The sequence below is a fragment of the Bidens hawaiensis genome, unplaced genomic scaffold (assembly GCF_021521415.1).
Source record: "Bidens hawaiensis isolate Kalapana, Puna unplaced genomic scaffold, B.hawaiensis_p1.1 tig00007885_1, whole genome shotgun sequence".
Taxonomy (NCBI): domain Eukaryota; kingdom Viridiplantae; phylum Streptophyta; class Magnoliopsida; order Asterales; family Asteraceae; genus Bidens; species Bidens hawaiensis.
In genome coordinates, this window is record NW_027491548.1 from 458,547 (window position 1) to 477,087 (window position 18,541).

The 18,541-nt window shown below is 35.5% G+C and overlaps 1 protein-coding gene across 1 annotated transcript; it reads right to left on the reverse strand.

The window, feature by feature from the left end:
- Positions 1-12,588: 12,588 nt before the first annotated feature.
- Positions 12,589-14,071, reverse strand: LOC143636356 (senescence-specific cysteine protease SAG39-like). Its single transcript, XM_077103971.1, has 2 exons — positions 13,414-14,071; positions 12,589-13,279 (listed from the first exon to the last, which is right to left on the reverse strand). Exons 1-2 carry the CDS (start codon positions 13,835-13,837, stop codon positions 12,687-12,689), a joined length of 1,017 nt encoding a protein of 338 aa, XP_076960086.1. The 5' UTR covers positions 13,838-14,071; the 3' UTR covers positions 12,589-12,686.
- Between the last annotated feature and the right edge of the window lie 4,470 nt (positions 14,072-18,541).

An 18,541-nucleotide genomic window follows, 5' to 3' on the forward strand; every position in this document is an offset into this window, starting at 1 on the left:
GTGTATTTCTTGATAATGGGGGTATACCTTGTAGTGGGGATTATTTTCTAACATTGCTCAAATACTATAAATCATGTATATTTTGATCATCAAGCTTAATGGTTTAAGTCAAGTTGGGGTGACATTGTCAAAATCAAATTAAGCCCGACCTAAGAATAGAGGCTAATAGTTTATGATATCATGTACCTTAACTGAATCTTAATTATATCACAAAAATAGGTGAAAGTTTGTTATAAGATTTAAGTGGACAACAATATTAATGACCAACTTAACGCAAGTCATAATAACGCCAAAAAATAAATATGCTATTGAGGATTTCTTGGTCAATATGATTCTATGCTCGACTCACAACAAATATGTACTATTTTCGTAGATTAGTTTTCATATATGTCTTAGTTTTAATTCGAAATATTCAAAAATCAAAAATATTTTATTTCTGCTTTATTTTTGATTTAGGGAAATTTTGGAAAAGAAAATACAAAAAGATTTTCCCACGATTCTTTAAGTTAATTTTTATAAGTTACGTGTTTTCATGAAAAACACATTAAGGTATTGGTTTTTACCTCGAGTGGTAAAACATATTAAGAAACTGTTTATAAAAACACTAGTTTTGAAACATATTAATTCATTGGAATGTTAAAATGAAATTCCATTTTTACATTTTTATTTAATACACCATTCGTTAACTTAATTGTTGACGAATGAAGGTAATTTGCTGTGCATAATGATAACGAATGGCACCATTCGTTATTGTTTTGACATCATTTTTTATGATTGAGATAATGAATGAATGACGATTAGCTTGCTATTCGTTATGAAAATAAGTTAAAGTTGATTCGTGAATGAGAACACGGATGGAAGGTCATTCGTTAGTTTTGAACTAACAAATGGGCCTATTCGTGTACATTGTGGTGCGTGTAAATATGATAATATAAAAACCCTGGATGTGGACGAATGAACCCATTCGTCTTCCTTGGTTTACCCAAACACTAAGCAAACCCCTGGCAAAAATTTTTCATAATCTTGAACTCGCTTAATACACAGACTTGATAATAAATCGGTGATCTTAAGGTAAAGACGACCACAACGATATAAATTTCGTTTCTGGACACTATGAGTCTTTATGCGGTTTATCATCCGGTATTCACGAATGTGAATATTAAAATGCTTTAAGAGAGAACCCTTATAAGTCAATAAACTTGATCAAACACGCTGTTAGTCATACATTGTTCCTCCCTTGTGCATGTCTTAATACCAATAAGAAACGGACCCCAGGGGATCAATATCTGCAAGCCAAACAGATGAGCTCGTGTATACTCATTCATAGTAAGGAAGCTTGGTGTATTGCTTGATAATAAGGGTATACCTTGTAATGGGGATTATTTTCTAACATTGCTCAAATACTATAATCATATATATTTTGATCATCAAGCTTAATGGTTTAAGTCAAGTTGGGGTAACATGATAAAAATCAAATTAAGCCCTAACTGAGATTAGAGGCTGATAATTTCTGATATCTTGTGCCTTAATTGAAACTTAAATATATCACAAAAATGCTTGAAAAAATTTATTATAAGATTTAAGTGGACAACAATATCAATGACCGACTTAACGCCAGTCATAATAAAAGCCAAAATATAAACATGTTACAGAAGATTTCTTGATCAATACGATTCTCTTCTCAACTCACAAAAATATGTACTGCTTTCATAGATTACATTTTATATTAGTTTTTAGTTTCATTTTCGATTATGTTTTTAATTTAAAAATATTCAAAAATTCAAAAATATTTTGTATCTGCTTTATTTTCGATTTCCGAGAAAAGGGGTAATATTTTGAAAAGAAAATCAAAAAGAGTTTCTCATGTTTTAAGTTATGTGTTTTAACGTAAAACATGTTAAATTATGGTTCTTACCTGTTGGATAAAATTTTAATGTATTGATTATTAAAATTTAGGTTTTGATTGTTATTTAAATGGTAAAATTTCCATTTTTATTTAATTCATCCCATTCATTGCACTGCTGTAATGAATGGGAACTCATTCGTTAAACGTAAATGACGAATGATGATCATTCGCTGTGTGTTTAATAACGAATGGAACACATTCGTTATTGAGAAATTTGCTTGCGCTGATCTGATAACGAATGAACATAAATCGTTACTTATGGATAACGAATGGCTAACGAATATATGGTTATTCGTTTGATGATAACGTATGAGTTGATTCATTAAGTGTTCTTAACGAAAAAACTAACGAATGAGTGCTCATTCGTTAGTTTAAACTTAATGAATAGGCTCATTAGTGCACCTTGATTTACGTGCAAAGATGTAATGTATAAGAGTCTACATTAAACGAATGGTCCTCATTCGTTTAGATCTACAAAACCTTGAAAAGAGAGAAAACCAAAAAGAAACTCTGCCAAAATTTCCTAAAAATCCAAAAATCTATAAACAAGTTTTTGTTGATTGAACATTGTTCCTAAGGTATTAACGAGTTCAACAAAATAAGATACATCGATTTTGAACAACAATTGATAAGTTAATTAGGGCATGAACCGACCAGATCTTATTTAAGCCTCTCCTGTAGCCATTTTTCAAGAGATGTTCAGCCAAAGTAGTGTACCAAGGACTAGGTGCTTGATGCAGGACATAGAGAGCTTTATCAAGGCGGTAAACGTAATAAGGACGATCAACATCTTCAAAACTCGGTGGTTGTTTGACATAGATTTCTTCTTTTACTTTTCCATACAAGAAGGAAGTCTTGACATTGATTTGGTAAACTTCAAAGTTCATGAAAGAGGCATAAGCTAAGAAGAGACGGATAGCCTCTAGCCTAGCCACCAGAGCATACACTTTATCATAATCCAAGCCTTCACATTGTGAGAAACCTTGCACCACCAGTTGTGCCTTATTTCTAATGATAACCCCTTATCATCCTTCTTGTTCCTAAAGACCAATTTTTTGCCAATTGTTTTTAGGTATCTTTACCAGTCTCCAAACACTTAATTTCTTGAATTGTAACAATTCCTCATGCATTGCTTCTACCCAGAAGTTTTCTTTGAGCGCCACCTTGTAATCCTTGGGCTTAACTTGAGATATAAAACAAGCAAAGAGACATTTGTTAATCGTACATGACTTGCTCCTGGTTTGGATACCGACAGAGGGATATCTTATAATGTTTTGTGTAGGATGAGAACGATGAATCGGCAGATGCGGGATATCTTCCACAAGATCAGCTCAATGGTGAGATTATTGATTGAATGAAATACTCTAGGAGCCTGGAGTAGGACATCCGTGACATGGTGGATAACATTAGGTTGATCTACAACATGCTCATTAGCAATTGACCCATCCCATAACTCCTCGGTGAAAGGGACGACAATTGCCGGAACCGTAGCTGCCTAAGTGATTTATATGAATCATTAATTTTTCTTTCATGGAGTTTCTCCCTTATTCATATAGTCCCTTATTTCAAAATAAGAAAAAATGATTTAACCACAATAACTTGTGACTTAGAAGAAATGGTTCTCTGTGAAGGAACGAAATGACAATTTATTCCTATATAACAAGACGATTGAATTGGAAATATCGACAAATTCTTGCGGAGTCAAACACCAGCAACCACCTGATCAGTAGATTATTGATCATTTTCTTCTGATGATGGAAGTGTGGCAACAGACTCAACCATACTGGGTTTTGCTTGGAAATTGAAAGCTAGTTCAGTGTGATTAGCATCAACGTTATTGGCAGACATGGATGACGATTTAGAGTCAGAATTAGAAGCATCTTCAACTGTCACTAAGTCTGTTGTGTCTACTGGCATAGGATTGGGATTGACCACATCAGGTCTAGGACCAGCGGGCAATACATTTATGTTGGATGGTCTAGCAGAAGGACTGAAATCATTCATGTTGTTTGCAAGGATTTGCATCAACATTGTTTCCGGCATCGAAGATGGAACATGATTACTTGTTGATGTGGAGGGATAAATGCCTTTGAATTGATTGAACATGTTTTCATTGTTGAACATCCAGTTGAGACCCGTGCGTGCGTCAGCTGGATTGAGCTCTGCCATCCAACGTTGAATGGTTCCATGATTAGTTTGGTTGTCTTGTTGTAGACACGATAAGCAGACTTATTGGTAGCGTATCCAACGAAATAACACTCATATGCCTTTTTTTCAAACTTTGATACATAGTTGACACTAGAGTGAAACAAAGTGCAAGGACATCCAGAAGTCTTAAAGTCGTTGACTAGTGGCTTAGTCTTGTAATAGACTTCATAAGGAGTCTATTTTTGACGCTTGTTGACTAGCATACGGTTCTAAATTAAACAAGCAGCATGGATTGCTTCCCCCAAAAGAAGAACATAGGAAGCTTTGACTTTGAAAGCATTGTTCGTGCTGCTTCAATAAACATTCGATTTCTATGCTCATCAACTCTATTTTGTTGAGGAGCATATGGAGAATTGAATTGACGATTTATCCCTAGTGAGTGACAAAATTCATCCACTGTTTTGTTGCAGAAATTAGTTCCATTGGTGATTCGAATGCACTTCACTTTCTAATCTGTTTGTCTTTCCACCAAAGTAATGAACTTGATTATTCACCGAGCAGTCTCATCCTTGTGTCCTAAAAGAAATGTCCAGCTGAAACGAGAAAAATCATCTGTAATAACAAGACAATGGGATTTTTGGCCGATTGCCAAGGGTTAATGGGACCAAAGAGATCCATATGTAATAGCTGAAGAATGGAGTCAATGGTATTGACAGTCTTAGGCCTGTGAGGGAGCTTGTGCTGCTTGCACTTTGAACAAGAAAGACATTTTTCAATACAAGAAAAATATTTAATTGGCAAGCCCTTCACGTGTTCACCTTTCACTAGCTTGTTTAAATTTTTGAAGTTAACATGGCCAAGATGTCGATGCCAAAGGGATGAATCGTTCTCTGAGGATTTGGACAAAAGAGATGACGCGGTTCCAAGAGAATATGAACTATTCATGTCTAAAATATAAGCATCATTATGCCTCGGAGTATGCATCTGAATCCATTCATCGGGGACAGTGAAACCTGGTTTGAGAATCAAACATTCATTCTCAGTAAATAATGCCTAAAACTTCTTGTCACAGATTTGTGAGACACTCATTAGATTGTGATTGAGTTGTTCCACGAGATTGACATCATCAAATGTGAGCATGGCGTTGGATACTTTACCCTTATTGGTTATGTTACCACCCACATCTCCAGCAAAAGAGACATTCCACCATCAAATGGTTGAACGTTGAATATCAAAGACTCGACCCCTGTCATATACCTGGTGCAGCCACTTTCTAAGTAACAAATACTATTAGCCGGCGTTGTTGACTGCCCGTACACACATGAACAGTTAATTAAACATTGTTTTTCGAGACTTAGTTGTCTCAGGAAGGTTAACAATGAAATCACCAAATTTTATTTTAATTTCTGGAAAAATGAAGCTTTTAGGTGTGTCAGAATCTAAAGACCAGACCTTGGGAATCTTTACAAATGTATGATTCCTACTTTTTGAAGATGTTTTGTCCCGTATTGTTTTGGCTTTAAAACAAAATCCTCTAATCTTTCGATTCTAGGATTCCTATTTTTTTTTCCTTTTGAAGATATATTGGGCTTTTCAGTCATTGTACCCTTCTTTGCTTTTTCCTTCTTGGTTATCCAAAAAGGTTTCTTAGCTTTAGACTTGTTTTTGATCTCACATCCATTTCACTGGAAATTTTAACCGCTTTATCAGTCCTTGATCTTGAGCTGTTAGTAGCTTTGGATCGGGACTGATGAAATAGTCTTCTCATCTCTTTCTGCTGTCGATGCTAGTTCTTGCAATGTCTTGCAAGGTGAGATGGGTTTCCACACACAAAACAACATTTTTGTCTATGAATCCTAGATTTCTCATCTGAACTGGAATAAGATTGGTGCAAAGGGAATGGTGATCCTTGGAAAGGAACATGATTGTAGAAACTATTTAACCCATAACCATAATAGTTAAAATCATTTGAATAACAGGAATCAACGTAGTTTGGTTTATGTTGACTGTAGTAATTGAAATCATACCACTTGTATGACTGAGCATCTCTTTGTTGATAAGTTGTTTGAGAAAATGATCGTTTACTTGGTGGAATATATTTACACGAACTTGCAGTTTCATTTTCAAAACTTTTATTTTGATTTATATTTTCCTCAAACTTACAGCTAGATGATGCATAACTTGCTACATTCACATCATCATTCTTTTTCAAATTTTTTCAATTTTCAACAACACACTCATCGAAAATGGTTTGACAATAACTATTTGAAATAATATCATGATTTTCATTCAAAATAGAGTGGGAAGTGCCAACCATGACACTCTCACTTGAAGCATCATCATATGAAGATGAGGTCAATGTATTTTTCTTGGAAATTAAATTGTTGTTATTACAGACAGAGTTGGTAAATGATTTTGAATTCACATTAGAAACAAAAGGTGAATTTGCTTTTCTTTCATCCTCATAACCCATGTTCTTTTCCACTGACCTACATTCAGCTATACCACATACGGAACAAGACAAGTCACCATTAAAATCAACAGAAACAGGTGGGGAATCAACCTGTTTTAACGCAGGAGGAATGAATGTCTTGGGTTTTGGTACATGACTAACTCTGTAGACCATTTCATCCACAGGAGCGGTGTTGAAACTAAAGTGAGGTAGGGATGTATAATTATCATTAAATGGAGGTGGTATGGCCACAAATTCGTATCCCAAACCCATCTTTTGTTTAAAACCCATTTGAGCTCCAATGATGCCATTAAGCTTATCAGAGGCCATTTCAAATTTATCCACATCAATTTTTCTTTAAGAAAGTTCTAGTTCTAACTTTTCAATTTTGGCATTTAATTCACTACCATGTCTTTCATGAAATTCAATAGGTTTAGTGGCCTGAAACAACTTACCATGCATCTTAGCCATGCCATCATTATGAGTCTTAACCTAGTGGTGTATATCTTATTGGCTTTCTTATATTCCTTGTTCAGATTCTTAATGCTTTGATTCTCGTTAATTAAAGTAGCATTATGAGATCTATAAATTCTACTTTAAATATGTAAGCTTGAGAGCAAAGGTTTTTGTGTACCTCGGGAATTTCAGGAGTGGCGGGGTTTCCTCCTGGTGTAGAGCTTGAAGCACCCATCACATCATCCACAAGAAAGCCATATTTTCCATCTTGGTTGAGTAGACCCTTCAGATTGAGTGACAAGGGCCCTTGAGCTTGAAATTGAATTACCCTGACCACTTCAAGAACCTCTTTGACCCCGGAACTCTTATCGTTCCTCCTTCCACTTTCATTCTCAGTAACATCGGTGACCTTGATGTCTTTGCACGCTTTGCAGGATTGGTGCATTCTCTAGCGAAGTGTCCGACTTCATTGTAGTTGTAGGAACGGAGCTTTTCTTTATCAAATTCGATAGTGTGCACATTTGAATCCTTGAAGCTGTCACGTCCGTATTCCTTCATGTAGTTTGTTTCTCTTTGAAGAGTCATAGCCATGTGATTCCTTATGTCCATCTTTTCAAGATCCATCTTGTTTATCTTAGGAATATCTCCTTGCATTAATTGTTCGTGACGGGCCATAAAGGCATGGTAAAGAGAAACTTGAGGATCATCAATGTCAGTGGTGTGAATAGGTGGAGATGATTGACTAGCAGGAGTGATTAAACCATGTGCCTGAGGGCTTGTTCAACGACTTTGTCAACAACAGTTTGAAATGGACTGAAGCTTGTCGATGGAGGTGAAGACTTTCTTGCAAATGTCTTGAGAGCTATGTTGCTTGATGTTGGAGTGGAATGGAGTGAAGTTTGATGCCATTAACTGGATGAGCGGTTGGATGGGATTGGCTTAGAAAATTTAAACGGATGCTTGAACCTGTAGCAATTCCTGCTTGATTTAGAGAGCTCATATGATTGGCTGAGAAAAGCTGAACTCTCCTTTCAACATTTCCTTTCAACTATTTCCCATCTAAAGGTTCCCTTTAAAATTTTCAACCAGAGCATACCAAAGTCCTTTGGCGGAGGTTTTTTCTCTCAAAGTTTGGGCAATTTCAGCCGACAAACAAACACTGAGAATTCCATAAGCTTATTCATCTTCTTGAATAAGTTTCTTGTTCTCATCCCCATTAGCTTCAACGGGAGTGTCAACTGGTCCATAAGGAGTTTGAGTAACTAGTTTATAAGGCCCAATTTGAATTGATCTTAGGAGAGAAGTGTTAGTCATCCTTATGTAGTTCTTAAATCTCCACTTGAAATCGTCAAAGTTCCTCTCGAAGGTCATCAATTTTGGAGGCTTTGTGGTTGTACCAGCTTTATTTTCTAGCATCATGCAGCTCTTCAAAGCTTCTTGATAAGTAGACATTAATTTTTTTTTATTTGATTAATACACACAAAGATCCTTAAAACTTCTGATTTGGTCAACAAGTACAAACGAATTGAGTTCAAGGGAATCGAACCAAATTGAAGGAAAAAGGATTGAATCTCAAAGGAATCTAATCGAAGAACAAACGAATGAAATTGATACAAAGGAATTGAATAGAATGGGATTAAATTCGATTAGTATATGAGTCGATTCAATTACTTTTATGGATTTGATTAGATTGTTTTCTGGGTTCGATTCGATTACTTTTCTGGATCCGATTAGATTACTTTCGGGGTTCAATTTGATTACTTTTCTCTTGGGAAGGTACAGATTGTACTTTTCTCACAACTTTTCATGCACATACAATTTTTGCCATTTAGGAAAGTCGGTTAATCTACACAACTCAAAGAACACCTTTATATCTTCTAAGAACACAAACTTTATCCCATACAATTGATATGTGTGTGATATATTTATTTTTATTAAAGATTTTTTCACACTTTGTCGGGTTTTAAAAATGGGTTTTCACTTAACTTAATAAAACACACACAAATGGCAAGTGTACCAATCATGTAAGTAATATAGTCGCGGTAAGAACCGAGTATCAATCCGTGGACACGTAAATTTCAATATTAAATCTTTGCATTTTAAAATAACCGTAAGAAATATCTTAAAAGTTTTAGTTTTTAAAAGTAATTTTTAACGTGACTTATAACAATAATATAAAGTAAGCAAAAATATGATGATGGAAAGATTCAAGATTTAAAAGCTATCATCTTAACTTTAGAATCCACTTGACTTCTTATGATGGTAAATTCAAACATATGATAAATTCACTCTTTTAATTTATTTATGGAAAAGAGTAGTCACTAATTATAGATAACTATTCATTTGATTTTTTGGAAAACTAGTATGAGTTATACAAACTAATCACCTCAAATCATAATTGTAAGTGAACCTTTATGTTGAAATTTAAGAATATAAATTATCATTCAATTACGAAACTCAAATCTAACAATCGTTTGGAAATATTACATGATAAACACCTAATCCACCTATGGTTGATTAAATTAGACAAAGTTCAAGTATTCCTTTAATTTATGAATTTTCAACCCAAGTGTAATATCAAAATAGTTGTGTTAACAAAATACTTATAATATTACTTAACAAGAATATCAATTCATAACAAATGTTCAATCTTTTCAAATCTAAACATGAGGATATGTGTTTAACCAATTTTCATGTTAATATGCAAGAATTATTTTAACTATTTCTAGATTAAAAGTTATAAAGTTGCAAGAACACCATTTATAAATAAATGATAAAATCAAGAGTCTTTCAACATAACAAGATATGCCATTTAATTCTTGTATATTAATTTCAATTGTTTAAACACAATATTTCATCAAAGGATAACCAAGAATTAGTCATTATTTCAACATAAAATTACCATATATTATTTCAAACCATCAAAAGTTATCAAGTTTCATCATAAGTTAAGGTGAAATGAAGAGTTTAGCTGATGATAATAATGAAATATACATCAAAATAAAAGAACATAGCATTCATAATTAACTTTAAGATAATCTAACCCAAGAACCAAGCTAGATGATTATGTGAATGCTTAGAACTCCTTCTTGATGTTGTATGAATATTCAAGAGCTTCTTCTTGCCTTCAATCTTCTGGAGTAATGGTGATAAGGGAGTGGTTTTATGTATATATTTCGGTGTGTTCTAGAAGAGAACACAAAAGGCCAATTTATAGGCAAACTGCTGCAGGAGGCACAAGGTATGCCAAATTCGGCACAGCCCATGCTAGTCCCCAAATCTCTGACAGAATATCTCTTGTACTTGAAGCATGTGCACACATTTGACCATGGGGTTGTGCCAATTCAAGCATGGGCTGTGTGAACCCTTGTTGGCCGACAATAGTCCTTTTTGCTTCCATCATGTTAGGCATCGGGTTGTGCCAAAGTGGGCACATGGCTGTGCTTGACCTTGTTAGATGACAAATTGTAGTTTTCTTTTTTTGTTATGGTAGACATCAGGTTGTGCCTGAATGAGTGCATGGTTGTGCCTGATTATGCATTGGGCTGTGTCTTTCTGGGCATGGGGCATGCTTAACGCTGGAAGTGCATTTCATCACCATTTCTTCTAGAAAATTGCTCGTTTCTCTTTTTTTAGCTCGTTTATCCCTAGAAATTCAAATTAAACAAGTTAAGTGTCATTTCTAACTAAAATTCCCAAGAAATACCATAGATTGGAGCGTATTTTATGTATAAAAGATGTATAATTTTGTACATCAACAATCTTCACCAAACACAACTTCAAACCCGTAAACACACACAACAACACTTGAACCTATGATTCTCAACCCGTAAACATACCAAAATGCCAAGTGAACCCTTAAATCCAGTTTAACACTTGAACACTTGTCTTCAACACACAAACAAGATCAAAATCCAAGGTTGTGACCCAAGAACCACAACTAGTTGTAGGTCCTTATTAACAGATCAAACAACAACTACTAATGTTCTTGGATCAATCTAGACCACCTAGCTAGCGGAAATCACTAGTGGTTAACCAAGATCTCGGATCTTGTTGTGGTTTTGTTTTTTACATGAGTAGAGAGAAGGAGAGGGAGTAGAGAGAGTTAGATGGATAAGATATTAGCAAAAGGGTTGTGTGTAGCATGGGTATGCCTCACGTTATATAGGTGAGGACATCTCATGCTATCATTACATTCATAAAGGGGCCAATGGGCATAAAACATATGGCCTCGGGCCTAAACATACAAGCAAGTAAATATTACAAACACGATAAGTATCAGGAATAATACATAAAACTACATAAACAAAATGGGCTATACACCAATGAATCATGTAAGAACGTACTCCGGTGATTGGTATACCGCTCGATAAATCTTTGGATTGTTATTGTGAAATTGGGTTACTTTTTAAACAAGCTTTACCCTTGAAAGATTATTTAAGACATTTGAAAAGGCGTAACCGAGTCGTTGTCTATTGGATCAACTTATTGAATTCATTGAATGGGTAATTTGCGATGACCTAACTTTGTTGTAGGCAAGGTAGGTGGAGCAAGAAAACCTAAAAGGTAAATTTAGAAAAGCCTGGAAGGAAGTCGAGTAAGTGAAAGGATCGTACGTGTCATGCTGAGAGCTAGCACAAATTGGATAAGATATTATTTCACTAAATGTAAGCTTAATATAATTAAATGCATTTTTTTTAACCTTCGAACCTTTTTATCTTCCCTTCTCATTTTTTTTTTCGTTCACGGTTCATTCAATTCTCTTATGTTCCAAGTTTTTCATTAATTTTCATATATCAATTATGATCTTATTTGTATTATTTGTACATAAAACAATTACGTTTATTTGATTTAAAAAGCTTAAATTTTATGAAGTTTGACATAACAAGCTATGATTCGACTAAATTTTAGTTCACTTGTTTAAGTATAACTATAAAAACACTTTCCACTAGTTGGTAAAACGATATGTTAATGTTACACTTTCACGTTTCTTGACTCGGTATTTACCTTTACTCTAAATGTACAAGTAATGAGGATTCTGCGAGACGCGTATAGTCATAGCAACAAGTTGGCAAATAAGTCGTAAAACACAGTGTTTACTAATTTAAAAAAGTACGAATTTATGTGCCGATTTACGACAACTGTAATGGGTAACGAACTTGATGTAAACAAATCATTTAAATGAGACGAGAAATGATTTACACATTTATTCTGTTAAGTTTTAGTTTCCTTAATAAAGTTTAACTACAAAGGCGTTTACGCTCGTCGAAAACCTTTTGTTACGGCCACCCTGTTTCTTTAGTTAGTTGACCATTTGTTAGTGGCGTTCAACTTAAACCAACGAGAACGTGCTTTATTATGAGGCACGTGTTGTCTTAAAACCCACCGTGAGTTGATAACCATAATATACAACTCCACAATACACAACTATATGAAATTGGAATTGATAACCGGCAATTTTACTTAAGTAAATAACTTGTTATAAAGAAAACCTTAAAAACGAGACTAGAAATGAGTTTAATAATCATGTCTTTTAAATTATCCTCCGCCATGTTAGTTAACAACCTCGACTCGTCCGACGTGTTTAACTTAAAACCTCGAGATGGTATTTCTTTGCATATAACAATCATAATTTACGTGTTTCCATTTGCATATATGTGCTATACAAGTGTACATGAAATACAAACGCTGGACATAATATATTTACTTGTGGTGTTTCGAAAGTTATGCGGTCGGGTAGGAAGCCTGCATGGCAATGCCGCAAAGGCCTTCTTTTGCCTCAACATCTCTTTGCATCATGATGTACCCCTCTTGACCCCAACTTGCTCCCCACGAGTTCTTCACCAACCAGTACTTAGTCCCGTCATCGCTAGTTCCATAACCAACCGCAGTAACACCATGGTCCAATTCCGTGCCACAGTCACCTGTAAACACACCGCTGGAGTAGAACTGGAAGTCTGACCCACTAGCATCAATCGCAACTGAGACGGGCTGACCAGCCACGGCTTTTAACAGTGCACTTTCGCTGTTGGCAGGAACGTCTTCGTGACCGGTAATTGTTGCGGCATGGTTAGATGCCTCGTTGCTGTTGCAGGATCCATCAACGCCTTGGTACGGGTAGTTGGCCTCCGTTGTGAGGCCTTTATTGTTTACGATAAAATCAAAGGCGTTGTCCATAAGACCACCCTCACATCCCTGATCCACACCACTGGTGTCACAGTCCACGAGCTCTTGTTCAGATAGAGACACTAGTTTACCTGTTTTCAGTTGGGTTATTCCTTCCATAGCTGCCACAGCAGAAAATGCCCAGCAACATCCTACGTATTATTAAGAATACTCATGTCAGAAAGCATGAAATTCGGTTCTCTAGCTTAACAGGCTCATCTTAGTACTTAATTGAACCATGCATGTTTGATTTGTAAAAAAAACTTCTAAACTAATTTCTGCTTACCACATTGGCCTTGGTCTTTAACAGGCGTTACCGCACCTTTCTTCCTCCAATCCATCGATGACGGAACCGCTGTAACATTTTCATACCTAAAAGCAGAGGTTGACGGGGAGCATTCATGTGCCATGAATCTGTTCCTTGCTGTTCTGAACTCTTCATTCGTAAGGTCTGCAAACTCGTTGACTGCTAGTTTGTAGCCTTTGTTCTTGGCATTGTTGAATGACTCTATGTACCGGACGCTGTCTTGAAAAATCTTTGAACGTCGTTCCTTCTCTTCAGCATCCTTGTATATGCGTCCATAACGAGCCATCCATTGCTCGTGGTTCTCATAGCCGGAGAGCAAGCGCGACGCAACCTGCGAAAGCAAAGAAGCCGAGAAGAAGAGTAAAACCAAACAAGCCAGGGAAGTTCGGTTTCTGGATGCCATTGTGCAGCTAGTAGTTGGTTACAAGAAAGAACTTAAGCAAATGGCCTGGCCGGTTTGAACTCTTTACCCTGAGGATGGCTTTATATAGACAGAGGGTTTGGCCCTTGAATATAAAGTTGAAGTACGCTAAAGAAAAGATTGTCTGATTTTGAATTATAAATTAACATGAGCTAGTTGCGTACTCTGTATGCTGCTTAGAATGATGATTAATTAGGAAATCCAAGAAGCTTGGGTTTTTCTTTCGGGCTGTATTGCCCTGCAACAAAAACTGTTGTGCACTCTTTTGTTTTATTAAGGTATGAATAGATATGTAGTTTAACAACATAAGGAAATAATCAGGCCACTATTTTGTAATTTAGTTGTGTTAGGAAAAGAAAATTAAAGTATGCCCGGACAAATGATCGCATGTTCTTTATAGCCTTTTACATATTGATTCCGTGCCTCCTAAAAATGATACAGGTTTCCCGTTAGATGTGCTTGTCTCGTGAGATCAACTTTAGCCTTGATACGAGAAAAATTTCTTGTGTGGGTGGAATATCTGTAATATGCAAGGAAAGATATGAAACTTAGGTGACATAATACTAGAACGGGGTAGATAGGGATCTCATAACAAGCTAGCAAGAAAACAACTCACGATTTCGGTCTACTTATTGACCATGATATCAATATATTTGTTTGTGATATCAATATATTTGCTTATGATGGTGCTCCAATGAATCACGTAACAACGACTCCGGTGCTTGGTATACCACTCGAAAAATCTTTTTATTGTTTTTGTGAAATTGGGTTACTTTTTAAACGAGCTGGCCCCGTGAAAGATTGTTTAAGACTTTTGCAAAGGCGTAACCTGTTGGCCCAGACGGATCAAAACTCATATCAAACGAACTTATCAAAGACACAAACACACGATATTGGGGTGACAACCCTCGACTCTTTTCATATAATAAACGAACTTAAAAAACGAACATAACTTCACGAACATACAAGGAGAAGAGACCTCTCTTGACTCTCTCTTAACTCTCTCTCAACTCTCACACAAACAACTAATAATCTAGACCCTTTATATAGACCCACTAAACTTGCTCTCCGAGAAATACCCTTTTCTAAACCTATTATAATTCAAATACCTAAATTAAAACATAATTAAAAAAACCTTTAACTTTACTAATAATTCAAGATTAATCCTTCATTCACCCCCTTAATCTTGAATTATTCATCTTCTTACTTTTATTTCTTCTTTTCAACTGACTATAGCATACTTGCTTCACCGATTCTTCAAACTTAGCATTTGTTCCTTCCGTACTTAACTTTGAAACAACATTGTCATTTTCTTTCTCGAATCGCTTCTTCTCATCAACTTGTTCTTGACTAATACTCTCACGAACTCCAAACAAATCTTTCGGGATTGTTCTAAAGCGAATATCCTTCACTTTCATAATCGGTTTCACATAATAACTTTCTTTCTTTTCATCTTCAACGTTGTTTGGATTACAACATACCTGAAGCTTGATGTTGTACGTCTTATTCAGATTTCTCCGAACCTTCATCAACAATCTCTTTTTCTGATCATATAGCCTCAATATCCCATTGGCTATTTCAATCTTACATCATTCTTCATCCTACTTTCCTAAGCTAAGAAGATTGGTCTTCAACTTAGGGATATAGAAAACATCACAAAACGTTTTCTTTTCACCAGCCTTACTTACCACAGTAACATTACCTTTACTTTTGATCTCGATCTCGGATCCATCACCAAACTTCACTTGACCCGAAACTCCTTCATCCAAGGTAGTAAAAAACACTTTCTTTCCTGACATATGATGACTTACACCATTGTGTAAGTACCACATACCTTCATTCTTTTCATCCTTTTCAAACACACTAGGGATAACCCTTTCTTCATTCAAACTTACTTTCTTTACTGAACCAACTGTCATGAACAAAGAAGGATCAAAATCATCTTCTTTCTTTGTCAAATTCACTTCATCATTCCCTTTGCTTGGTTCTTTACATTCATTCGAGTAGTGCCCAATCTTATCACAGTTGTAGCACGTTACATACTTCCTCCTATCTTCCCATTGTTCAGGGTTCCTATTCACCCCGTTCATCATTCTTACGTTCACTATTCCATCTTGGATTCCCTCTTCCTCGTCCGTTGTATCTTCCACGACCTCTACCACGTCCTCGATAGTTTTCAACTTTCTTTTCGGATTGGGTGAACATGAGCTGTCTTTGGGATGAACTTCCATTCACATTCTTGAACTTGTTTCTTTCTTCATATGCCTTTAAATGTCCGACCACACCTTCAAACGCCATTGTTTCGATGTCTGCGAGTAGCTCCATCGAAGAAACATCAGGTAAATATTTATCCGGCATAGAGTTCAAGAACTTTCTTACCAAAACCTCTTCTTCAAGTACCACTCCCAAGCTCTTGTACTTTGACTATACTCCACCCAACTTTGCTGCATGATCATCAATACTTTCTGTCTCCCCATCTTCAATGCATCTAACTCGGTTCTTAGCATTTGAACACGAGCTTTCTGTGTTCTTTCTGCACCTAGTAACGAACTCTTAACGCTTCCCAAACATCTTTCGGTTCCGAATACTTGGCCATCTGAAGCATCACATCTTCATGTAGGGTTTGAAAGATAACACCCAAGGCCATAAACTTCTTTCTTTCATCAATTCCCACACCCTTTTCTTTATCAATCGCATCGTTCAAACCGTTCGCACCCAAAATAATTTTCACCATAGCCGACCATGACGCGTAGTTGGTCGAAGTTAACTTCGGTGCCTGTAAAACAAAACCACCTAACGATTCTTTCATTGTTTCCGAACTTCCCGCTTCTTTATCACCTGCCATGTCAAATCCTAACGCGGTTGACGACGACTCAAACGGTTACTTTTTTTCTTACTTCTCTTCCTTTTTTTTCTTCTTGTTCGATAAACAACAAATAATAAATACAGTATGCAGCTACGACTTTAATATTTCCAAGAAACAAGCCTAATTTATAAAACCAATAAACACAAAAAACATGCGGCTCCAACTATCCAAAGTCAAAACCCCAAAGGTTTAAATTAAAAAAACAATATGGTTCTTTCTTTTGTTGCAAGTAAAGAAAAACCAAAGTAACAATTTACTATAACTTTGACCAAGAACTACTATATTGAAATTCGTGACAAACCGTATTTTTCTTTACGAACAAATTTATTATCAAAACTCTCAACGGAACAAAACCTTCGAAGTGAAATAATGCGAAATTTCACGTGAATACGAGCCGTGGCTCTGATACCAATTGTTGGCCAAGACGGATCAAACAATCATATCAAACGAACTTATCAAACACACAAACGCACGATATTGGGTGAAAACCTCGACTCTTTTCATATAATAAACGAACTTAACAAATGAACATAACTTCACGAACATACAAGGAGAAGAGACCTCTCTTGACTCTCTCTTAACTCTCTCTCAACTCTCACACAAACAACTAATAATCTAGACCCTTTATATAGACCCACTAAACTTCCTCTTCAAAACATACCATTTCCTAAACCTATTATAATTCAAATACCTAAATTAAAAAATAATTAAATAAACTTTAACTTTACTAATAATTTAAGATTAATCCTTCATAACCGAGTCTCTGTCTATAGGATCAACTTCTTGAATTCATTAAAAGGGTTATTCGCAAGTTGGTGTTCGCCCTAGACCCGACTTTGCTGTAGGCAAGGTAGGTGGAGCAAGAAAACTTAAAAAGTAAATATAGAAAAGCGCCGAAGGAAGTCGAGTATGTGTCAGGATCGTACGTGTCATGCTGAGCGTGAGCACAAATTGGATAAGATATTATTTCATTAAGTGTAAGCTTAAAAAAATTAAATACATTTTCTTTTCACTTTCGAACCATTTTTTTCCCTCCCTTTTCAAAGTTTTATTTTCTTTTATTTGATTCATAAAACTTTAATTTTATGAATTTGACACACCAAGTTTTACAACCTATAATTCAACTAAATTTTAATTCACTTGTTAATTAGTTTAACTATAAAAACACTTTCCACTAGTTGGTAAAACGATATGTTAATGTTACACTTTCACGTTTCTTGACTCGGTATTTACCTTTACTCTAAATGTACAAGTAATGAGGATTCTGCGAGACGCGTATAGTCATAGCAACACGTTGGCAAATAAGTCGTAAAACACAGTGTTTACTAATTTAAAAATGTACGAATTTATGTGCCGTTTTACGACAACTGTAATGGGTAACGAACTTGATGTAAACAAATCATTTAAATGAGACGAGAAATGATTTACACATTTATTCTGTTAAGTTTTAGTTTCCTTAATAAAGTTTAACTACAAAGGCGTTTACGCTCGTCGAAAACCTTTTGTTACGGCAACCCTGTTTCTTTAGTTAGTTGACCATTTGTTAGTGGCGTTCAACTTAAACCAACGAGAACGTGCTTTATTATGAGGCACGTGTTGTCTTAAAACCCACCGTGAGTTGATAACCATAATATACAACTCCACAATACACAACTATATGAAATTGGAATTGATAACCGGTAATTTTACTTAAGTAAATAACTTGTTATAAAGAAAACCTTAAAAACGAGACTAGAAATGAGTTTAATAATCATGTCTTTTAAATTATCCTCCGCCATGTTAGTTAACAACCTCGACTCGTCCGACGTGTTTAACTTAAA